Source organism: Macrotis lagotis, chromosome X (genome assembly GCF_037893015.1).
Source record: "Macrotis lagotis isolate mMagLag1 chromosome X, bilby.v1.9.chrom.fasta, whole genome shotgun sequence".
Lineage (NCBI taxonomy): Eukaryota > Metazoa > Chordata > Mammalia > Peramelemorphia > Peramelidae > Macrotis > Macrotis lagotis.
In genome coordinates this window covers 275,126,584-275,153,122 of record NC_133666.1, presented here as the reverse complement: position 1 = coordinate 275,153,122, position 26,539 = coordinate 275,126,584, and the positions used below count along the sequence as shown (strand labels likewise).

The 26,539-nt window shown below is 31.9% G+C and overlaps 1 protein-coding gene across 2 annotated transcripts in view; it reads right to left on the bottom strand.

Annotated features, from left to right (window-relative positions):
- Positions 1-3,477: 3,477 nt before the first annotated feature.
- The window catches only part of EMB (embigin), a 47,322-nt gene continuing 24,260 nt past the window's right edge, over positions 3,478-26,539 (bottom strand). Inside the window, exons 3-9 of one of the 2 annotated variants that reach the window (XM_074200820.1) lie at positions 19,165-19,351; positions 18,861-18,949; positions 12,377-12,504; positions 8,206-8,485; positions 7,426-7,459; positions 6,085-6,177; positions 3,478-5,480 (exon numbers count right to left, since the gene is read on the bottom strand). In XM_074200820.1, coding sequence (XP_074056921.1) covers positions 6,099-6,177; positions 7,426-7,459; positions 8,206-8,485; positions 12,377-12,504; positions 18,861-18,949; positions 19,165-19,351 — 797 coding nt within the window. In that variant the 3' untranslated portion in view covers positions 3,478-5,480; positions 6,085-6,098. The other variant, XM_074200821.1, reaches the window with a different exon arrangement.

Sequence of the window (26,539 nt, the reverse complement as noted above, 5' to 3'; positions counted from 1 at the left end):
TATGTTAGATCCTGCCCCTTGGTTTTGTTCAAATAATCTTGTCATTTTATATTTAAATTCAAATCTTTAAGCTGCTAAATGAAAATCCACAGTCCAGATAATTGTCAGTAATCTTGTAATTAGCTCACAAGCTGTGAAGAGTGGACCCCTAACTCATTCCCAAGAGCAAAAAAAGTGTGCATTGCAGTTGTTTCATTATCATTGGTGGGGGGAAAGATTTAATAATTACTTGATGATTTTAATTCTTTATAACAATAGAACACCTTTACTTTTACAGGTTAGGAAAAGCTTTCATGTCTTTTGGTCACTTAGGTAGTGAGTGGCAGTCATTTCATGATTTAGAAATCAAAGAAAAACATATTCATTCACATATACTATACTGAATTTGGAGTTAAGAGGATGTGAATTCTAATTCTGACTCAGCTAATTGTTTTCTCAGGTGAGACATCTTAAGTTTCCCTAACTGTAAAATGAAAGAGTTGGTCTTAATCACTATCATCCCATCTAGCTTCGAGCCATCTGAAAAATTTGTTGTACTACTCCTCTACACAAGATATTGTACCATAAATAGTACCATATTTATGAATACTTCTATTTTGATAAGTTGTTCTTTTCTTATCTAATAAAAGATAGATTCCTTGCCCTATCAATAAAAACAAGACTGCTGAACAATAAATGTAACATAAGTGACTCTGAAATGAAGAACAGAGAAACTACTGTGACAACTGATAATTGTTTCTTTTTTATCTTTTTAATGAACTTGACCAAGAACAGAAAATTCTGTTAGTTTATTTTTATTTCCTCTGAGTCCAAATTTTAAAAAGTAGCTATGTGTAGTGTGTCTCTCAAGGCAAGAAGCTACAACAAGTGCTTAGGACTCTACCTATTTGAACATGCAGTACCACTGTACACAAACATAAATTCACAAGTCTCACTAATTGAGACCAATTGGGAATTTGTGATAATTAAAATATGAGTCAGCCTTAGACTAATATTTTCCTTCTCTGTGGGGAAAAATGGGATTCTGAAATAAATGAATAGATTAAAAAGAGACTCAGAAAGGATAATAGCATGCTCCCACCATTTAAAGCATGTTAAAACAATCCACATATAAAAAGGACAAATCAGGAAGATTTCCTATGTGGTCACTAAAAGGAAATCTGTAGAAGTTCTGTTTATTCACTAATTTTCAGTATGTGTTCATTCTTGTAAATAGTACAATCAACATTTCCCCTTGAAAATATTCTGTTGTTCAGACTTTTCTCCAATTCAGACAAAGCTTTCCACCAATTACATGAAATCAATGACTTTCCATTGAATTTGTACATTAACCTGAAAAGTAATGCCTTCAGATGTTTTAGGAAACTTGCCACTGACAAACTTAATGAGGCTTTATTTATTACACTGAGACAGTATACTGTTAGCATGACAAATTTAATGTATTTTCCCCAAGTGTATAACAACATCATAGAGCAGCTTAGGCACTAGAATCATTTGGCTAACTCAGCCCCTCATTAGTCAATTCATTTTGTATGTCCATGAACTTGGCCAGGAAGATCATTTCTGGTTTAAAATGTAACTCCTCTAAGGACCCTGGGAAAGGTGCAGCTTCCCTTTATTATTTAGGGAACATATTCTATTGATTCACACAGTTATCCATAAAGATTTTTCCAGGGGTGGGGGAAGTTATAGCAAGTAATGCTACTTTTAAAAAGAAAATCAATTTACTGTATGAATATTTTAGACTTCTATGAAGCAGCAATTTTTCTTCCTTGTAAATTATTTCACACTAAATGGATGAGAGTAAAGGAGCAGAGGGAAAGCATGGTGTGAACAGTTAGAGGGGAGAGGGGAGGAGAGGAGAGAAGAGGGAAGGGGAGGAGAGAGAGAGAGAGAGAGAGAGAGAGAGAGAGAGAGAGAGAGAGAGAGAGAGAGAGAGAGAACACCAATTATTAACTTGTAGAGCTGAAAATGTTTTAAACTAAGCTTTTCAGGCCTACTTGGACTTAAATGAACTGGTTAGTTTGCCTGACTTTTTCCTATAAAGTAACAATTGATAGGTTCTTTGAACAGAACCCATCTAATTGAATCTATTCAGGTTTGAGTTGCTTCTAAACAATGCAAATGCAGCGGCTTTCACTGGGAGAATTCAGGATTAGAGGAGTGCAGCATCATGTTAGAGGTGGCACTTGAATTCAACAATGGTCATCCATATTGCACATGGCTGTTATTAACAAATACAGAGTTATGATTTTCATAATAGCTTTGACTGCTCAAAAATTTCAATAAGCTTCAAAAAATAATGATCATGCATATTCATTAATAATTTTCACAATTTGATTTTCAATTCAAGTCACCATTTCCTCTTTTATTCTATAATTGATAATTGGCATTTATATGTGTATCTTAATTGATGACCTTCTCCTTCTACTTTAGAAATACTTTACCAATATGAGAGGATGGACAAAGATGTCAAACATCCAGAATATTTAAATACCATTTTAAAGAATGTATGCCTCAGAATGAGAGTTATCATGGATAGAAATGAGAATAAGACTTGGTTTCTAATCCTACCTGAGTCCCTAAATGGCTTAGTCATCACAGGGAAGTCTCAGAGGCTCAATACTTCATCTGGAAAATAGGGATAATTCTTGCTTTATGACCACATGGGGATTTGTGAGAAAAATGTTTGGTAAAACTTATGGTGTTACAAAAATATTGGGAACCATCATGATTACAAAATACCCTGTCTGGGTACCATTTAAGCAATGTCATGTACTATATTTTCATGTTAAAGAAATGTTAGTATTTAGTAACAATGAGGAACAAAATACATTAGTTCTCTGGCTAACATTACCCTAAAGAAGCTTTACTGATTGAAGTCCTAAAGCAACATAGAAATACATTTTTCAGCTAGTATAGGGTGTCTGTGTGAATAAAACTCAAGTCAGGGGGATACCATCCATGTCTGCTACCCACCTTTCTCATTATACAATACTAGAACAGAACTGTCAATAACACCACTGTGCACCTCTTTGCTACCATAACCAAAAACTCATCCTTTTATGTCACCACCACTCGAAAAAAGGCACACTTGAGAGAACCCATTTTGCAGAATAATAAAACCAAAAATAGCTATATTCTTGGCATTCTTTTTTTGTCATGTTAACCATCTTGCCAGGAACAGATTAAATTTATTCATGCTTACATTTGAGGTTAAATAATTTAAGTCAAAATACAGTTAACAAATGATTACTGAGTGAATGATAAAAAGACTGGGAGATTTATTTTAATTTTCAGAGTATTCAAGGATAAATAACAGAACAAAATCCAAACTGTATTAATATAAAGTTCATAGTAATATTTTAATGGTAGTACATTAAAAAGAGAGAAAATAGCATTTTATTGTCAAAATAGTTGAACAAGACATGTAAGATATAAAAAATAAAGCAAAAATATTACTTATAATTACTTTATTAACTTATAACATGACAATATTAAAATCAAAGATTCTGGTATTAAAAACATCACAAAAATTCACATCCCATCTGATTTGAAGTAAATAGAATAAATAAATATCTGGAGATACATATAAACCATTAGTATCTTCATCTAAAGGATTCTAGTCATCAAAAAAATTGATAAAAGTCTTTTAGGAAGCACTTTTAAAGAATGACTCATTCTAAAGTAAGACAAGAAATAAACTACTTTAATCCCTTAAAAGTTTTCCAGTTTACGCAGGATGTCACTACTTCTGTCAGTCAAAGGAACTACATGGATTTAAATGGAATATGTGACAATTAATGTCTTAGCTTCTTGAGGACAGGCTTCATTTTGCTTTTTTGTTTTTGTATCCCTGATGTTTAACACAATGCCAAGAATATAGCAGGCACTTGAAAAATATTTGTTAATAGACTGATTGATTAAATATTTAGATTAATTATTTAAAAATAGCTAATACAGGCTGGAAAAAATAACAACGAAGGGATTAGCATGATATTAACTATGTGAGGTATAGTAAATACAATGTCTTGGTCCTCTGGGGCAAATCAGGACTGTGGGCAAATCCAGAATTCTATATGAGAAAATATATAGGAGTATTTATTTCCAGATAACATATATAGGATCAGGCATCTCTGACAGTAATGCTGCATAGGAAATCTAAAATCCAGCCAAAGTGCCAGTCCAGGGTAGACACCTCTGAAGTACAAAATCTCTGGACATCTCCAGTGGGTCCAAGATGATGATCTTTTAATATAATAGCTCCATACCAAAACTAGAGAGTAATGTGGGAGGGTAAGGAAATAGGAAATGACACAAATAAATTATAAATTGGGGATAATAAGATATGAATCTAATAAAATGATATAATAATATTATTTGTTTTCAGGCTTATTTGTACTTAAATTTATAGGAAAGAGGTATTTTTTTAAATGAGAAATAATCTACAGTCTTTTACAAAGGAGGAAAGCATTGCTTTCCCAATTAGGGATGGGGAAAGGAACTAGAATGTGATTTCACTGGTATAGAGAACTTTGCATTAAGGAAACCCTCTCTACCAAAGGATGTTGGCACTTTCTATGCAACTTAGAGTTTAAAGAGTTGTCTAGACATCTGAGAAGTTAGGCAAATTGAGTGGCAATAGTCAGGTAATTGAATGATATTCCTAGATTGAAGGTCAATTCCCCAGCCAGTATGATATACTGCCTCTCTCAATTTAATGAAATGAATTTTTGCTAACAATGACCCTTTAAGTTATATATATTTTTTTCCACATAGACCTCCTACATTTTGTTGTCCCTTCAAAAAATTTCAATGGCTTATTAAGATATGCAGCAAGTAGGGTGGCTAGTTAGTGCAGTGGATAGAACATTGGTCTTGGAGTCAGGAGGACCTGTGTTCAAATATGGTCTTAGATTTTAATAATTACCTAGCTGTGTGATCTTGGGCAAGCCACTTAACTCCATTGCTTTGCAAAAACCAAAAAAAAAAAAAAACCCCAAAGACATAGCAAAAGCTTTCCCTTTAATGATATCTTTGGTTATTGTTGTTTTTCTTTAATGCACAAGGATCTATTAAGGATTTTCACTGGTATACCTCTGTGTGTTTTCAGAAGACTAGCAAAAAACTAATATTTTAATAACACTGCTGAGCAACACTTTACTTTAAAAAAAGTGTTAACATCTGCATATCCAAATAGTAATAATACTTTTGTTTTTCACTAATACTATGAAAAAAATCACAGGATGGAAATATGCCTGCAACCCTAAAATAAGTATATTCAATTTATGCAGTAACTGATCAAGCACAGGGATGGCATCATGTTTCTTTCCATAGTATTTCATTCTTAAAAGAAACAGCAATAAAAACCATATACCCTTAAGAGAAAGGAAAAACAATTTTGAAATGTGCAACTGTGAAGACAGTTTCCGAGGATTCTTCATTATTAAATGACTTTTCTTTTATTGGCTTGAAATTTCCTAAATTAAAAATATCATTTTAAATATGATTAATATAACATTTTCTTTGACAAGTAACATTACTACAATCAATCTATAGCATTGATTATATAATGCTGGAGGAGGGTGGAAATCAAAAAATTTGCCCAAATGAAGCCCCCCCCCAGATTAAATTTAAATATATTATCATATAGAAGGAAATACAAGCAGAGTATAATCAGTGAAGAAATTTGGAACAAAATTGTTGAAAAAATATTGTCAGGATGAATTTATTCATTCTTCCCAGAACAAATAAAAATGAAAAGATAAAGAGGACTAAGGAGCTTATATTGCAGAGGATGTGAATGTGTCATAGTCTGAAAAAGGAGCAAAAAAAAAGCAAAATGAGATCAAGGTGGGAAGAATGCAAAATAAAAAAAGTAACATATCATGATTCACTTTTTACACAGAGCTACAAGCTCTTCTATGGAAAGAAGCATCATCAATTACTTTAATTTTTAACTAAAATACATGTTCCTTCCTCATAATTTGTATAAAAATGCAAGAGTATATTCCAAATTTCTACATCTTTTCATGAAATAACAAAAATGTGTACATTCATGGTACAGAGAGAAGTTAATTTTACCTTTAATTGGAGAATTAATTCAAACTGACTTCACTCTTTCGGTGTCTAGTTTTCTGATTATACTTGTGCACTCCATTAACATCTTCTGATCGACTGCATGAAATTTAGACAGAAAAATAAAGCCAATCACATCACATTTACTATATAATCTATATCAGGAATCAGGATCATCATTTAATTTTAGAGATAGAATCAAAACAAATTAAACCCTCTAAAATCTACTTCCACCACAGGTGATCCAGGACCCAAAGCTAGAGAACTTTCATGTAATGGCTTAATGACATCTGTTGACTGAGGACAAGATTAGCTAAAGTTACAGTTGCTCAATTTAAGAAGGGTTGTCCTACACAGTAATGCATCTGGTCAATGAAACCCAGAGTTTTATGAAATACCATGGAGATTTTTGATTTCTATGATATAAAGCATTGCCCTAAGCAATCTTAGGCTCAAACTGGGAGAGAAAATTGTTTTTCAAATTGCTATAGATCAAATTTGGAAAGAAAGAGGTATGCTATAGACACATCAATGGACACAAACATATATTAGGTATTATTCTAATAAGCTTGATAGTCTTATTTCTGAAGTGAAACACACTCCAAACACTGTGTTGACAGAGCATTCCTACAAGTGGAAGTTATCTCTTTCAAAATTGGTATAAGCAAGAGACAAAGTTAGAAAAGATTACTGATGACTCTTAACCCCACTCCCATTCTGGGTTATGTATGAGTCTTGAGTCTCTAGTAAACAAGTATAGTCATTTGGTGTTAAGTAGACTAAATCTAGGCTACTAAATGTATTTCTTTTGAAGAGAGACATTTTAGTACTGTGAAGACAATGTTTTCAATATAAGCTGCTAAAATTTGTAATTTTACCAATTTTTGTCCTATGACCAATATGATCTTAATATCTCTATTTCTTCACTAAAATAACTATTGAAGAAAACAGAAAAGTTACATTAATTTTATTTTTATAGTTTGAATCATTCTCACAAGAATGATTCAAATTCAAGCCCCCCCCCCCCGGGTTCTTAGATCCTAGATTCATTTTGGAGAGATCATGAATCTTCTGTTTATATTGTCTAAATATTTATAAAGTAAAAAAATGAGCTATCAGGCATGAAAATTATGAGAAGTTTTTTAGAGTAAAACAAATAAGTAAATATTTGGCCCCATGGTTGTGTTCATGCTTATTTTCCATTCTTATTTGTTTCAGGAATTGAATTGACCAGTAATTTCAATATCTGTTGGTCAACCTTTGGCTGAAGAGTCTCTAAGAAAGTAATAATCACATTCATTCATTTCTCAGCTACATCATTTCACATAATTTAATATTAATACTTACAGCTGTTCAGCTTGTTCAAAATCTTTTCCATTTTCTGTGTTAAAAAAGGAGAATTTATATCAACAATATTTTATTATTTTTTTAAGGATCACATATGATCAGTTTTCTCTAAATGGATTTCCCGGGAGAATATGAGGAGAGTAAATTAACATTTTTTTCAAACTATAAATAGTTTACTAAAGAGTTATGATAAAATGGCTTACAATTCTTCAATGAAAAGAAATAATGTAGTAATGACAATAGTTGATATACAAAAATTATTTTTCTCAACTATTTAGGTTTATGTCTATATGCTAAAAATTCATATAAAATTTTTTGATTCTCTTGTCTTTTGCTTAATTAGAAATTTGTGACTTAAATTAAGAATAACTTTTATTTTGCAACATTATATGAAGAACCATCACATAATCCTTTAACATATTCTATGGTATATATTTTTATAAACATTAAAGTACATGGCTCATTTAGGAAATAGTAAGGTCAAGTAAAAATAGAAAGTACTCTATAAAATTAAGACTTCATAGCAGGTTAAGATGGAAAATGGATTGAGTTCCAGCTTTACAGGTATGCCATATGAATGTGCATATACATACACACATATAATATATGTGTGTGCATGTATATGCATCTATCTGTCTATAAATATGTGTATGTATGCTGTTGCAGAATAAAAGGTTATTAATGTTTATAATGGTCACCTCTGAAAGCAAAAAATGTTTAATTAAAACTTTGATATGCACAGCTGAATCATAATAAAGTATACTGCAATAATATTCCTACCTGAAGAAATCTGTTTCCTTTTGGTGTAGATCTCAAAGAGGAAAATACCAGTTAATAAAATAACAACTTCAGCAGTTACTACAAGAAATGGTTTGAGTGGCACCAGGTAGCTTAGCACTCTAAGGTTCTGTTTTGCTTCACTCTCTCCTAGAAGGAATACTGCCTGGCACCAATATGGTCCACTCTCTGTTGATTGAAGGTTCTTTATCTGAAGCTTTGTTTCATTATGATTAGAAGGTAGAATTTCATATTTGCTTTTCTTTGTAATGTCCAAAGGAATCTAATACGAGAAGACATTCAAATCACAGATATATAAATTATGTGGGTAGAATTTTTTGTCTAAGTGATTTTTCCCCCTAAATTAGACCTATGATTTCAACTGGGAAAGGTTTTCTAGTGAGGAATTTCCTCTACCAAAGCAGACTGGCACTCATTCTTCAGATTTAACTTATTGGCTTAGAGATTGTCTAGGACCTTAGGAGTTAAATGACTTGCCCAGTATCAAATCTTCCTGACTTCAAATCAAGCTCTTCATCAGTTTTGCCACATTTTTTCCTCACAAAACATTTCCACATTTATTCCACATTTATTAGGCACATATTCTCAAGAAAAATATGTTAGAAGAAATCAAGAAATAATCATCTAAAACTTTAGAAGTAAATGATTCTATTGAAAGTAGCACCATTCTGGGACAGCTAAATGGCAAAGTGGATAGAGCACCAGCCTTGGAGTCAAGAGTGCCTGAGTTCAAATCCAACCTCAGACACTTAATAATTGCCTAGCTATGGGACCTTGGGCAAGTCACTTAACCCCATTGCCTTAAAAAATATTTTTTTTTTCAAAAGTAGCATTCCTACAGTTTCATAGGTTTATTTATTACTTGGGCATTGTCCTGGACTCCTCACTCTCCCATACCTTATATTTTCAGTCAAGCATTGCATCTTATGGTTTTTCCCTTCAAAAGATCCTTCACATCTGACCCTTTCTCTCCACTCACAAAACTATCACCTTAGTTTAGGTCCTCCTCATAACTAGATTATTGCGAAGGTTTCATAACTAAGTTTTCTTATCTCATGCTCCTTCCTCTTCATTCCAGTCCATCCCACATGCTGCTGCTGAAGTAATTTTGCTCAAGTATAGATTTGAATATATCATTTCCCTACTCTATCAATTTTGTTGGCTTCTTAGAACATAGTAGGCATTTAATATTTGACTGTTATATGTAACACTCATCTTGTGTTATTAATGGTCATTTCTAGAAGAAGAAAGTAGAAAATACAATTCTAATGAATCATATTCCAGGTTTTGAAAATGCAACATAAATATCTCCTCTCTAGCTTTCTGTTTCATTATTGTAAAACAAATTTGAATTAAATCAGTAATTCTTAATCTGATTTTTATCATGGATCATTTTGTTCAGACTGGTGAAGCATATGAACCCCTTCTCAGAACAAAGATATTAAGTAGATTAAATAAAATATTAAAATCCTACAAAGAAAATCAATTATGTTCAAATCTACTTATATATATATGTGTGTGTGTGTGTGTGTGTATTTCCTTATATCTATATCTTTATATGCAAATTTCAAGGACCACATTAAAAACCCTTGAAATAATAACATTTAAAATCCATTATGGAGAAATTGATATATCAGAGCTAGAATTTAAGATCTATATTCTTAAATACTCTTAAAATACAAAAAAATGACCCTAATTTACATGAATAAGATCTGAAAATTGCTTGTCAGCCAAAGACATCTTTATCTAAACATGCCTCTGAAGGGAGAAAATACCCTGCCTGTCTTACCAGAAGATCCAAAGCTAGTGCTAACATGATTTCTTTAGGTGTAATAGGAACAGAAAGGAGATGGAGAGGTCATCTGGAGCATAATATGTTGATACTTAAATCTGACTCTTTCCTTCTACTGGATTATTGTCTATGATAGAAATTCTTAATATACCCTATATTCTATTTAGCTTCTCAAGATTTTCATATTCAGATGTTGGCTAGGACTATTATTCAACATAATCAATTTGCTGGCCGAATTGTCATGACTTTTACTTCTCAATTAAAATTATTTCCAAGATCTGATCCACATTTAATTATTTGTGAGTAGAATATCCAAACTCAAGACCTCTTGCCAGCTACTTGCCATCTGGGGACTCCTTCAAGAGGAGGTTGGTATGAAGATTAGTAAGTAATCTGAGCATACTATATTAAAAATACAGTAAAAAATAGCTTTATAACATCCTTTATATTACATTAAATCAGCCAGTAGTTCTTAAGTATACCCTAGGCACTAGGCACTGTAAACTACTCTTTCTTATCATATTTTCAAATAACTGGGAGTTTGATCGCAAAAGTTTAAATGTTGTAGAAACCCCATCTTTCAACCAAAATCATTCAAATTAATGTTGTCTGCTACATATATTGATGGCTCTTTCTCTTTGCTGCATTAACAACAAAAACAAGGAGATATGATGCCATAAACTCATACTTGGATGTTATCAGAGGATTTATTCCTCAGAAGGCAACCTCCTACCAAAATCTCCATTGGCTCCACAGTGGCACTGGGAATTTTCTGTTCTAGAAGAATGGACTACCATCCCACTGTCCTCAAAAAGTTGAAGCAAGCTCAGTCTTGCTTGAGTTGGAATAATGTCCTATCAGATCTGGGAGTTCAGTTCGGCTGCATGCTAATGTTATTATCTGACAAAGTAGTTTGTCTTTGACAGGAATTCATGTTCACTCCTCATTAGGTAGTGTATCAGTGGAAGAGACAATAGTGACATAACGTACTTTACTTCCATTATCAAACAATGTGGAGAGGCTTTGATGAATTTTATTGATGATTTATGCCATTTAGTCAGTGACTGGACAATCTTCTGGATGACTAGGAACTGTCTTTCTTTAACTTCCCTTGGCCACCTGACACCTCTAAACTATTTTACCTTATTTACTAAGTAAAACCTATACATCTGATATAAGAGAGAACAATTCATAAGGAGGTAAAAATAAAAACAATTTAATAAAAATCTGATGATTTTCTTTTCCAACCAATCTGAGATGGAGGCAGATAGATGGTAAAGTGCATGGAGTACTGAATGTAATGTCAAAAGGACCTTACTTAAGATATCAGACATATAATACTTGTGAGATCAAGTGGGCAAGCCACCTAACCTCTGCCTGCCTCAGTTTCTTCATCAGTAAAATGGAATTTATAATAGTACCTACCTCCCAAGGTTGTTATGAAGATCACAAGAGGCAATATTTGTAAGGTCTTAGTACAATTCTTAGAATAATAGGTACTTATTTTCCACCTATCCCTTCCCTCTATGTTACAATGATAGAGAAGAATAGGGAAAAGATCAATGGATTTTTTACAAGCATGAGGCTTTTTTTTTAATGTGATTTTGATGTTGCTGTCAGGAATTCCCAGTGAGAGTGGGGGCAGCTTAGGTGGTGCAGAGGATAGAGCCCCGGCCCTGGAGTGAGGAGGACCCAAATTCAAAACTGTCTTCAGACACTTAATAATCACCTAACTATGTGGTCTTGGGCAAGTCACCTAATCCCATTGCCTCAAATTAATAAAAAAATTTTAAAAAGAAATTCCAGTGAAAAAACCCTGTCATTGGAGCTCTAGAATGTTAGATGTTCATCTGGAGCAATGAGAGATGAAGTGACTTGTCTAACTTCCCAAAGTCACAGAAGGATTTAAACACATGTCTGCTAGTTTTAGAGGATAGCTCTTTATCTATCATGCGCAAGATCTTATCAACTTTCCAGGTAATAACATGGGGTGATAATGAATATGGTATCTTTCCTCAGGGATATTATTTCTCCAGATCACCAATTAAAAATGCAAAAGTCTAATGAATTGTGCCCTCCTCTCAAAAAAATTGAATAAATTACTAAAGTGTCTTTTAAATTCAGCATTCTGCCTTATTAGAAGCAAATTCTGAACTGTGATTATACAGATGACAGCAAATTTATCAATGATGCCATTTGTTTTTTCTAAGAATACTAAATAAGATAATGATATGGAGCTCAGAAATTCAAATAGACCTAGAGTCTATTATTATTATTATTATTATTATTATTATTATTATTATTATTGACTAAAAAAGCTTTCACTTATATTTTTCTTTGATCAGAAAAATTAAATCCTACCTTTTCACTTTCATTGCTAGCATACCAAATCCACTCCAAAGGGACATAAGTTTTGATTTTACAAGTCAAGACAACAGTATCTCGTTCATAATTCACCAATGGCTTTTCTTTTGCATAAATTTCAGGAACTAAGGAAATTTAGGAGAAATATACAGTTAGTGAAAAAAAATTAAAATACTAATTTGCATTTTAAATATTTTCTAATAAAATTTTTTCCTCTCATGTTTCTAAATAATAAATGGCCTATAGTGAGATATTGTTTGCTCTTTGGTTCCCTAAAGTTTGTAAAACAATGCCAGAAGAAAATAAATGCTCATTTATTTTTCAGTTTAACATAGAAAGTTCTAATATAAATCTCATCAATGATGATAAAGAAAGATTGAAGTAGACCACAGCTCTGAATAAGTATTATCATGCATTGGATATTTTAAGAATAAATTTAAGAATGGAAATTTAAGAATAATGACTAATGAAAGAGTGAATCATTATTCTAGAATTATGTTTTTTTGTCTTTTAATGACAAAATAATAGAGTGGAATGAAGCACATTTAAAGATACTGACCACAAGAAGAATGTGCATGAGGGTGTAACTATACTTACTTATTACAACATAAGGTGAAGAGATTTGAGAAGGAATAGAGGGAAAGTAACAATAAAAACCAAAAATGAATAAATGAAGGAAAAGGAAATAAATGAATCATAAAAAATACACTGAAAATTTTTAAAAGGTCAAACAGGGACAAATAGATCAGTGTAAAAAAATAGATCAGTAAAAATCAACTGGATTAAAGTTGAAAAATATAAAACTAAAGCACTCTATCCATTTTTTGTATATGTAGATGCTTGTCTGTGCCAATTTTAATAATAATTAAAATAAATTTGAAAAAGGAAGGAATGGAGATTCAAGAGTTTTGACATTAGGAATAATTTGTTCAAAATGATTAGACTTCAGTACAAGCAAGGTTTCTAAATCAATGTACTATCTCCAAATTGTCTGATAAAAGGATAGAAACAGGGATGTGCTGGTATAAATGTTTGATAATTGACTAGGGGCAGGGGTGAGATGAGGTTGGGGGAAATCATTTTTGTGCTAAATTTCCATTATTTCCTCCATCATTTTCATAAGTAGAGATAATGAACAAAACAATAAATCAAATCTTGATTTGTAGCATTTGCCTATTTTAGAGGTAGAAATGATAACACTGAAAATTTAAACAATTGGTTTCAAGAGATAATCTGACCTGACTCCAGCTTATCTTTGGGTGGAGAAAAAATAGTCCAGTGAGATAAGTTTGACTCTGAAAAGTCTGATTATCTAAGTGGTCCTTCCAGTAAGCCTGCATTTGTTTGTTCAACAAAGATTAGATTCATGTGATTGCTTATACTAAGATTTTAAGATATATAGAAGAGATGAGTAGGGACATGGTTTCACAAAGGCAGTTTCACAATTGGGAATCTGATTTTGTCCATAGCTATGCAGGTAGCAGGTGTAATTTTTGAGGATTCTATATGCACATACATATAAAATTATGCACAGAGGGAGAGGGAGGGAAGCAGGGGGGGGGGAAAAGAAAGAGAGAGAGAGAGAGAGAGAGAGCCAATAATAACTGGCAAGATTCATATTGGAAGAAAAATGTTGGTGGCTCTAGTCACGACTACAAAGAATATCAGGTAGCATTTAGGGTAGAAAGAAATCTACCAGTTCTCATTTTACAATGTTTATCTAACCAAGGAAGAGAAGCATATAGAACAACTTGCTGTGTGTCATAGAACAGAAGAAATTAGATTTAATGTAGAAATGTCAATCTGGGGACAGGTAGATGGTGCAGTAGATAGAGTACTGGTCCTGGAATCAGGAGGACCTGAATTCAAATCCAGCCTTAAATACTTAATAATTACCATAGCTGTATGAATTTACACAAGTCACTTAACCCCATTGCCTTGTTCCCCCCCCCAAAAAAAATGCCAATCTGTTCATCCAAATCATTGATGATCTAGATGCAAAAGACGGGAAGAAAATCACACTGGCAAAGATCAAAGGCCACAAACCTGTATGCTGAGCTTGCACTTTCAATTCAAGGAATAATGAAAAGAACTGAACATAACATTATAGAACCATATGCTTTGAAATATCTATAAGGGTCTTTTGGGTTCAGCTAGTCCAATACTCTCAATCTGAAAATTAGAAAACTTAGGCCCACAGAAGTTAAGTGATTTTTCCCAAGATCATACAAGTGATGGGGTCAGAAATCTAATGCAAGTCCTTTTATTCCAAATCCAAATTACACTATAGTATCCAGATGGAAAAATGGTGAGTTCAAAAAAGATGGCTGTAATTATGCCCAAAAGGCAATAAAACTGTGCATACACTTTGATCCAGAAGTACAACTATTAGGTCGGTATCCCAAAGAGATCATTAAAAAAGGGTAAAAGACCCACATGTACAAAAATATTCATAGCAGCTCTTTGTATAGTGGCAAAAATTTGCAGATTGAAGGGATGCCCATCAATTGAGGAATGGATAAAAAAAATGTGGTATATGAATGCGATGGAGTAGTATTGTTCTATAAGAAATCATGAATGGGAGTATTTCAGAAAAGACTTGCATGAACTGAAGTATGAAGTGAGCACAACCAGGAGAACATTGTACACCTTAAAAGCAATACTGTATGATGGTCAACTATGCCAGATTTAGCTCTTCACAGCAGTGCAATGTTCAAAGACAATTATAAAGGACATGTATGAAAAATATCATCTACATTCAGAAAAGGAACTATGGAGCCTGAATACAGATTAAAATAACTATTTTCAAATTTTCAAATTTGTCTTTTGCTTGTTTTGTTCCCTTTCATGGTTTTTTCCCTTTATTCTGATTCTTCTTTCACAATATGACTAACATGGAATATGTTTAACACAGTTAAAAAATTTGTAACCTATATCAAATTACTTGTCAAGGGAGGGGGAAAGAAGAAAAATGTGGAACTCAAAATCTTTTAAAAATGGATATTGGGAAGTTAGGTGGAACAATGGATAGAGCACCAGCCCTGGAGTCAGGAGGACCTGAGTTCAAATCCAGACTCAGACTTAATAATTACCTAGCTATGTGACATTGGGCAAGTCACTTAAGCCCATTACCTTAAATAAATTTTAAAAAAATTTAAATGAATATTGAAAAGTATCTTTGCATGTAGTTTGAAAAATAAATAAATTTATTTATAAAGAAAAAAGAAGACTGCAAAGACAATTTTACAAAAAAGTTAAAAGCATTTGTCCATCAAAATTTCTTGAGTATTCACTGCATGAGAGATTGAACAAGAGGCTAACTAAAGAATTTTATGCTGATGATATTTGCACAAACTTGTAAGTTTCTACTTTTTCCCATGTAAGTGAAATCTTTCCAAATCAAGGTATTTCTTGACTGATCCATTGTAATAAAAAGTAATGGACATGGTAATCAGCATAGCACAGGAAAAGGAAATATATATATATATATATATATATATATATATATATATATATATATATATATATATATGTGTAGGCTAATTTTGAGCTGATGTACCCAAAAATATTTAAAGCAAAATATGCTTCGTAGAAACTGTGAAGGCTAAATTTTAAGCAAGAGGGAATTTCCCATACCAAGTGATATAGCATTTCTGTCAAATAATCTTTTTCTAATTAAAAGAGCACATGTTGTGGCATTGCAAAAGAAAAGGATCTACTTCCCTTATATAATTGCTTGACCCACTTTTGGCAAAGGTATTTGTGTAGGCTCAGCTCAATTTTCTTCTGCAGCTGGCTGTCCATCAGCTTAAAAAGGAATGATTAGCCCTGTAGATGGAAGCAACCTGTCAAACTAACATTGGAAGCAGCCTGATAGTCCAAGCGAAAAATTTGGCTAAACTGTTACTGATAATAAAATTTTCTGGAAAATATGAGTCAAACAAATATGATTCAGTTTTTTTTTTTTTAAGAAATAAGACTAGATGGTTAAAGGTCAAGTGCACACAAGACCTACATGAGGATGAACCTCAAAATATCCAGAGGTATTTTATGGAGGTAGCAGCCTTGGGTCACAGTGTTCCCTTTTTTGGCACAGGTTATTAGGGGGGTGAGAGGGGAGGGAAATATAAGTCTAGAAATTACATGAACCTTTTTAGCGAGGAGTCATGCCTGACTCATTAGCAGCTGAAAGCTCAGAGTGCACACTTTGGTTCTCATTCCCTTTATGTCATTCAAATACTCTTCCTGACAGTCGAATACCAAAATAAGTAGTTTTTTTTTGTCATCATGATAACTAGAGGCCATTTTATAATTTAACAGTAATAAATCATCTCTGGCTTGCACACAAACTAAGTCAGTGACATTGTTGTTGAACTGTTCCTAGGTCTCAGACTTGTACACTTATATATTTAATTTAATGCACTTATTAGCAGACTTCCTTTGCCCTATTTATAAAACTGGAGCTTCACAGACTTTCAGGCATGTACAGGTCCAGCTCCTCCAGAAAAAAAAGGTTAAGACCTCTTCTTAGAACTGAGGAGTTATATCGTATGAATGTGAAGTAATAGAAAGATTGAGGTCAGATTAAATAACTGCAATATGAATTGTTCTGTGGAAGCCTTTAAATTGTATTCTGGTGAAATTAATTGTTTCTTCAGGCAATGTTCATTTTTAAATGAATTGTAGGGCAGAACTCTCTCTAAGGAAAGAAGAGCTAAAAAGGATACATTTATTAACTTTACAAATACCTCCAGGAGACAGGATATGTTTAAAGTTCCATTAAAGTTAAATGCACATTAAAAACTAATAAGCCCAATTGAAATGTTTCCATCTAGAAAAGAAATAAAAATCATTCTACTAACAGGTATCTTTTTATCCAAAAAAATAATGCTTGAATAAACCCACACAGACTTTGTGATGAGGTTCTAGTCATAAGCAGGGCTTAATTGAACAAAAAGAAAGTGAACAAGTAATCAAGATGCCACTGATAGATACATGTAATACACATATATTCATGAGTATATATATATATATATATATATATATATATATATATATATATATATATGTATACACAATATACACATATATATGTGTCATTTACTGATATTTTGGGAAAAACAAAATGAGAGTACCAGAGGTGAAGAATGAAAGATTCAAAGAAAAAAGGGGAAGATTTAGCAATCTCAAGTAAAAATATCACTATTGTGCTATGTCATGAGTTAAAAAAATAATGTTGTCAAAGCAATATTGCTAATTTGTACAAGTGGGATTCTTCAATCAGAAAAGTAAGCCTTAATAAAAGAAAAAATATGGGTTAAATTTAAATACTTGCTGAAAATTAATTCTATATGTCTCTTCTTGAATTAGTTATGGTTTATTCCATGATATCTACAATTTGAACAAATGAACTAATCATTCAGTATATCCATCAAAAAACATGCAATGTGAAAATGCTGTGTGTCTATCAAAATTCTAAATTGGGGAAGAAGAGTAGGAGAAAGAAAAAAGAAAACAGAGGCAGAAAAACAGAGGGTGAAAGTTTCTTTCCTTAAGAGTTATACTCTCCACAAATGAGAGCACTTAAAAGTAGATTAGGTTACTAACAAGTAAGTAGTAGAAAGATAAGAAATAAGTAAAGGAGAGCTCAGTCTTTAATTATGATCAAAGAGTTATGAGTTGTAGCTACTTAGTGGGAACTTAGAAAAAAATAAAAGGAAAACTCAAACTGTAAAGTAACTAAAAATGAAACAAATGTCTTTAATAAACTTTTTTTATAATTATTCTAACCTGGACCATGTTGTTTTCATATTATCATGTTCTAACTCTGCAAATATTTTATTCATTCTACTTAATTTTTCCAGAGAAAATTCCATATGTCAGAAACTTGCCCATTTCTAACAAATAATTCTTATTTTCTCAAATAAGCAATTTAGAAAATTTTAGAAATAAAAAAAAATTCATGAAGTCTGAAGGTTCTAGAAATATACCTTTCTTCTGAAGACGGATGGATAGAAAGGATCTCAAGTCCCTAATCATTGTTTTTTATATTGCACATTATTTTTTTAAGGAGAAAGAGATAAGAGAGATCCAGTCACTATAAGGAATTACTGGTGTGAAGATGTTCTCCATCAATATAAGTATGCAACTCTTCTCTAATGTACAGTCCTAGAGTATTCTGCGGGGTCCCAAGAAGCTAAAGTGCTTGAATTTTACACTCCAAGTCAGGGCCCTTAGTTAGTCCTCTCATATTACACATGCGTTGTGTGTGTGTGTGTGTGTGTGCCTGTAAAAATGTATTGGGCGCACATACATGCATATTGTGTGTAGTACATATACATGTGTAAATTCATTGTGTCCATGTCAAATGTAATTATATTCTATAGACTGTGTTTTTATTCATTAGAACTTGTAACAAAAACTATGAGGCTTTATAATTCCTAAAGCATAATATTGAAATTGTTAAGTTCTCAGGACTGACCTTTAAAGTGAAATGTGCCCTTTCGATCCTTTATCCCTTCAAAAATACAAGAGTAGCTTGCCATATGCATCTTACTAGTGACCATCAACCTAGAGATAATTTAAATGATTATGATTGTGCCTTTATACCTTTGAAAAATGAAAAGATTTAAGCAATGAATAAAACATATGCTTGAGCAACATAAAAATACTATGAAGTGAATAATTAGGTGAACAAAATATATTGATATAACAAGTCAATAAAATTATGAAGATTCAACGAACTTATGATCATATAAAAAATGTCAAATTTCTATATTGCTTACCTGATATAAGCTTGCAGTATATTCCCAATTACTCTGACTTTACTGGAACCTTTAATTTGATCTTTATCTTTTTTCCAATATACATAGACAAATTGTGGATTCCTGGTGCTACTGAAGTTACATTTTAGTTCTATGATAGCAGGATTTCCTATTGTCACATTTTGTTCCACTATTGCATCAGATATTTCTATTAATTAAAAAAACAGAAAATTATTGAAAATTAAACATTTATAGCAGCTTCAAAATATTGATTATATTTTTATGTCTTAAAATTATTTTTAGGGCTTTTTTTGCAAGGCAAATGGGGTTAAGTGGCTTGCCCAAGGCCACACACCTTGGTAGTTATTAAGTGTCTGAGACTGGATTTGAACCCAGGTACACCTGACTCCAGGGCCGGTGCTTTAGCCACTACACGACCTAGCCACCCCTTAAAACTATTTTTCAAAAGTGTTCTACCTCTAAATTGTTTGATTCACTTTATTTTTTTATTTCCTTGTTTTTCTCAATTAGATTTTAAGCTCTTTGAAGATAGATACTGTTTTGTATTTTTCTTTATGACCATAGCATAATGATTGAGATATTTAAGGTGTTCAACACTCATATCTTGGTGGTTGAAGTGGTCTGAAAGTATGATTAGATTAGAACAGCATAAAAATTTTAATATAAAGAAAATCTTTATTTTCTGAATTAATTCCAATATTATTGTTTAACTTTTCAATTGCAAATTGGAATAATAATACCTATTTTAACTACTTTACAAAGTTGTTGGGATGTAAAACTAAGATGATAGAAATGGTAGTTTTTAACTCTTTTTAATAATATGAAGTGTAAAGCAGAAAACTTTCAAAAAGTTATAAAATGATTCACTGTATATGATTACTATTGTTAAAGAGAGTCAGGATGGAAGAGTGAATAGAAAGCTACCTTCAGAAGCAGGAAGAGTAAGATTCAAAGTTCCTTCTCTGATACTGTACTTCTCTGATACTGTATGACCCATAGAAAGTCACTTACCTTTCAATTCTATTGTCTCTCTAAGACTAAAACAGCAGAGAAGGGGCTGCCTTGAACTGGATAATAGGAATTACCTCAATCAGGAGTTGCTTATATCAAGGAAATCCACAGTTTTATTGCTAAAAGTCAGGTTTTAAGGGCATGCTATTATTAATCACATTTCTTCTTACATGACTTCTAGAAGCTTTCCATAGTTCTCTGCAAGAATCTCAATTCTCTAGAACACTTTGCCCCAATCCTGAACAAATTAATAGTCTATATAAAGGACAAGTTGTGTGGAAAAGCTGAACAGCAAGTTGCTGTTGTCCAATAGCTGATTGCATCATCATCACTTATAATTACATTAAAAAATTTAGAAAGTGAGAAAATGCTTTCCTGAGCAACAACTAAGTGTAAAATTTTAAAAACTGAATGCACAGCTAGTCTTAAGTGCTTTGTGGGCAAATGTCTGACATAACTACTTGTAAAATACAAAAACAGCTGAATTGAATTTCCCGTTTTAAAAACCAAATGCCTTTAATACAGAATAATGTATAAGTACTAAATAAGTACAGAATAGAAAGAATCAGTCATTAAGAAAAGATTTTATAAAATCTTTATCAATTAAAATGTACTACAAGTAGAAATTATTTTGAATATCAATAAATATTCCAGGAAAACTGAAATAACCTCTTCTTTTGGTACCACCTTTTATGGTTTCAATTCACTTCACCAAACATTAAGATCAAGATGTGATGTTACACTATGGAGGAGAACAGGCAAAAAGGACCATTTGAAGAACTGGCACTTGACCTATGTCTTGAAGTCAAATCTGCCAGTGTCTGGATAACCTCGGGGATGTAAAGAATCAAGTTATCTTTTTAATTATGAAAAATGTTATCCAGCTCTAGAAAAAGGACAAAATATAGTCTCAAGGCAGCTCAAATCATACTACTTGTTTTACTTTTTTCATGTTTTTTAATCTATATTTTTCTTTCACAACATGACATACTTTGCACAACTGAACATGCATAACCATATCTCAAATTTCCTGCCTTCTCAATTAGGAGGAGTGAGAATGAGAGGATTTGAAATTCAAAATGTTTTTAAAAGAATATTAAAATTTGTTTTTATATGTTTTTACATGTAATTATAAAAATAAAATATTTAATTTTTTAAAGAATCAAATCATCTGACTGCTCAGCAGGATCACATCAACAAACAAAAGTAATTTTTAACATTGTGTACTAAGCATTATGTTATGAATATAAACAAAAATAGCTTCAAAGAGTTTACAATCTAGATGAGACTAGAATCCTTGAATTATTGAGTAATATAAATTATAATTTAGTACTAAATTAAGTGTTACAAATTAGCTACAAAATCATATGAATGCTGAAAAAGGTAAATCACTTTAAAAGTAAAAGCCCTGTCAAAGTAAAGAGTCCAGGATTTGAAGTGAAAAGGCTTAGGAGATCTTGGACAAATCACATATCTTCTTGGAAGTTTAGAATCCTCACTCATAAAATGGAGCTAATGAAATGTTGCAGAATTAGTGAGCAGAATCAGGGAAAGATTCATATAATAACAAAAATATTATAAAGAAAAACAACTTTGAAATACTTATGAAATGACTATAGTAGTCTTGTATTTGACAAATTTTAAGGAGAATTCTTCATTATTTGGTAAAAAATTCTTGGGAAAGTTAGGAAGTTGTTTGGTAGAAACTGGGCATAGACCTAATCTTACACCATTTCCCAAAATATAAGTTCAAAATAGATACATGACCTATAGACACATTACAAGAAAATTTGGAATATGGAAAATATTAAGGAAAACTGATTAAGAGATAGAGTAGTGTGAGATATAACTGGATAATTTTGATTACATTAAAATATAAAGTTTCTATTAAAGATAAAATAAATTAGATAAGATCAAAGGGAAAACAAAAAATTGGGGCTAGGGGGATTTATAAACAGTTTCTTAGAAAAGGTCTTAGGTCTCATATAAAGTACTTTTTCAACTCTATAAGAATACAAGTTATTCCCCAATTGATAAGTGGTTAAAATAGAGTTTTCAATGAAGAAATCAGAAAAATTTATAATCATATTAAAAATGCTCAAAATTGTTATTGTTTAGGGAAATGCAAATTAAACAACATTGAGATAATATTTTGCATCTATTAGATAGGTTAAAATGATTTAAAGGGGAAGCAAAAATGTTGGAGGGGATTGAAAAATTGAGACTAATTCACTGTTGGTGGTGGCACTGTGAATTAATGCAACCATTTTGGAGAGAAATATGGAATTATACTCAAAGAATTATTAAACTGTCTATCCCATACATATTTATATATGTATATTTTTCCAAAGATGGTTACAGGTAAAGAAAAAAGAATATCTATGTTCTGAAATAATCATAGCAGCTCTTTTTGCAATGGCAAGGAACTGCAAGTTTCAGTCAATTAAGGAATGGCTAAACAAATGGTGGTATATGACTGTGATAGTACTACTATGCTATTAAAAATGAGCTCAATGGTCTTAGAAGAAAATGGATAGACCTCCATGAAATAGTGAAGAGTGAAATGAGAAGAAGCAAGAAAACATGGACTACAAGAAGAGCAATATTATTTTAAGTACAACTTTTAAGAGACTTAAGTTAATTTGACTATTATAAACAGCCAAATTAAATACAAAGGTCCTATGAAGGAAGACACTATCTATATTCAGAAAAGGAATAATAGAAGTATGTATAGCATGATTTTATACACACACAAACACATACACACAGACATATACACCATCTTTGGGGGGAGGAGGAAAGAAAAAAGGAAAAAGAAAGTTACATGATAACTTTATTATATATTTTAAAGGAATAGCAAGTTTTACATATGAGAGTTAGTTTCATGTACATTCATTCTCTTTTCTCTATTCTGTGTTATGAAAATCAGAATAAATTAAATTTAAAAAACAAAAAGGAATATTTATGAACTCTTACTAATATAATATAAAACCATTAATTCCAGAGTACCAATATTGAAGCATACTATACAATTTCTGACACTGAGGATTTTAGACTCAAAATGCAGAATGAGACAGTCAGACACTTTTGGACATGGTTAATACAGGTATTTGTTTTGCTTGATTATGAATAGTAGTGAGGAGGTTTTTGTTTTACTTTTTCTTTTAAAAAATGAGGAAGAAGTTTGGTTGAGAGTGAGGCTAGGGATAGCCCTGTCCATCCCACTCCTATAAAAGAAGAGAACTAAAGCAAGGCCAGAAGGAATAATAAATAAGTAGAATATCTTTAAAAGTGATAAGCTCGACCTTGAATAAATCATTTAATCCCATGGCCTTGCAAAAGCCAAAGAGGGAGAGAGAAAGAGAGAGAGAGTGAGAAAGAGAGAGAGAGAGAAAAAAGTAATGCATTGGAGTATATTGTTGCTTTTTTTGTTGTTCAGTTGTTTTAGTTAATGTCTGATCCTGGGGTTTTGGCAAATATACTGGAGTTCTTTGCCATTTTCTTGTCTAATTCATTTTACAGATGAACAAACTAAGATAAATAGGCTTAAGTGACTTTCCTAGGGTCATACAGGTAGCAAATGTCTGAGGCCATATTTGGTCTCAGATCTTCCTGATTTCAGAACTAGCGCTCTATTCACTGGCCCATCTTGCTGTTCATTTGAACTATATGTTTTTAAAAAGCATATTTATACAATAATTTATATGTACAGGTCTTTTATATCAATAAAATCAAATCTGATTCCTAATTTCATGATATCATCCTCTTTTTAATGGTTTTTTATCATTTTAATATTTTGTTTCAGGACAAGAAAGAATTGAAACACAGAAGTATTCATTGTTGTTTTGAGTATCATTAATGTATATCAGAAGGATTATATTTTCTTTTACAAATCTTATTCTCAACATAAGTACTAATTAAAATTGTCATTTTTAGAGACACTGGAAAACAGGAAAGCAGGACATGAAATTGTAGATTTTGTTTAATTTTAAATTTGAATTATATATTTAAAAATTTAATGTTGAATTATATACTATAAAATAAAGTTAAATTAAATACTTTAAGACAAGCCTTTAAGTTTTATTAGGTGTTAAGAACATACTTAAATGTTTATACTAAATACTTAAAAATACAAATACAGGCAAATAGGCAATCTTTGCCCCCAGGGAGTTTATAATTTAATAGGGGAAGACAAGGCACAAAAAGGAAGCTAACTATAAAAGAGGGAGTAAGGGGATACGTTGGAGAAGTCCAGAAAGTCAAAAATACAGTAGGAAAGGAAATGAAGGATGTGCTCACCCAGAGCTCATCACAAAATGAAGGTCCCTGGAGGAACGTAACAGTGGGAGAAGGGGTGGGCACAAAGAGAGATACACCAAGAAAAAAGATAGCAAAAGATGACATATTCCAGGTAAGGGCAGGCAAAATATTAAAACCCAGAACATCAGAAGCATGACACTTGTAACCTCTGTGTGTCTACTCTCAACATTGAGAATACTTATGAGAGAGTGCACCCCAGTTTAATGGGGAAGATATTATATTACTGTTAGGTGGAACAATATAGAATCAGATAGACCTGAAATCAGACACAGCCCCAAGTACTCACTAGCTAGGTAAGACTGAGGAATTCACTTAATGTGAATTTGCTATCAGTTTCCTTAAATGAAAACTGGGCTTATTTCCCAAGATCATTGTGAGGATAAAATGAAAAAACTGTAAAGTATTTTTCAAACCTTAAAATGTTATTATTATATTAAACATATCAATGGGACATTATGAGCTATAATTTCAGAAGTATGAATCAATTGAGTACTATGAAACTGAAGTATCTATCCTCTGAGGGACATGATCAGCCAGTGGAAGTAGGGGGTAAGTACCCCCCAAATATTACATGACTAAGTACCAAGATATGTATTTTGTTTATATGCATACTATATGCAAGCACAAAAACATATCAATGATAGATATAAATGTAAAGAAGTATCTATAATATATAACTAAAATATATGGGAACAATAGCAAAGTTAACACTAGACAAATACAGACTTTTCTCAGACATACATACACTTATCTTTAACAATGCAAGAAAATCTAGGGTTTACATAACTGAGCCTACATTTTCAAAATAGTTACTTTTCAGAGATATTAAGCAAATACTGAAAAACTGGTTATCACTATTCAAGTGAAGATTTAAACCATATTTCATGTTAGAGAAGGCTCTTGGCTCACTGTTTTCCTCAATTTACACTTGTAATAGACATTCAAACATTTACTCTGTTATTTCTCCATTCTGAAAATTGATTTCAGATGTGAATGTTTTGTCATTTTTGGAGACATATAACAAAGTGGTAAATGTTTCTACTTATACATTAACAATGTATTTTTTCTCTTATTCTCAACAGTTGAATAGTAACTGTGAGTAAAAATGGCATTGAATAATAGCCCGATTCTTGCACAATCATTGTTCCACAGCAAAAAAGAATAAGAGCAGTATTTCAAATCTTATTGTGTCATCAGTTAGAGGGAAGTTGTAGCCATAGTTTGACACATTGCCTTAACCATCATACAGGTTGCTATTACTACTTCCAAATGTTATTACTAATACAAAGGTAATCCAAATTAATTTTAAAAAACACCAGCTAACACCCCGGTGCTTAAATGGAAAATACCCACTAAATTGAGTTTGGACATTGCCAGCTGCTGCCTTTTCCCACAGTAACCCTACCACATTTAATTACCACACTTTTACTATAGCCTAGGTAAGAAGGGAACCCTGAATGTCAACAACTGATTCTCTTTCAATTCACCAGGATCCAGACATCTTTTAGTCATTTTTCCCCCTACATTTGCAAGTCCACCATCATATCCTGACTTTTATTTCACATTTGTTGTTTGCCTTTTCATCTAATTCTAACATAAAACAAGATGGATATGACCTTTTGGATCTAAATATTGTTGATTATATTCACCTTATAAACACAAAAGCACTGAATAGCTTCTACTAGAAGTGATGTTATACCAGTGGCATAGACATATATATGTATATATATATATATATATATATATATATATATATATATATATATATATATATGTCATCACAGATTCATCCTTCCATTGCCATATGATAAATATTGGTGGAATCAGAGTATGCACATGTTTATGTCTATGTTTATATAAGGTAGACAAATCACTCTGCTTATGACATTCAAATCAAAATATGATAAAAAAAATCAAGAGAAAAGAGATAACATGAATCTATAAACCTAAATGAATTTTTTTCAAGATGCAGGTATAGAATTCTTACTACTACTTTGCTCCCCCTCTCATTCTCCTATTCCAGATGAATAGGTTCCCACTACCT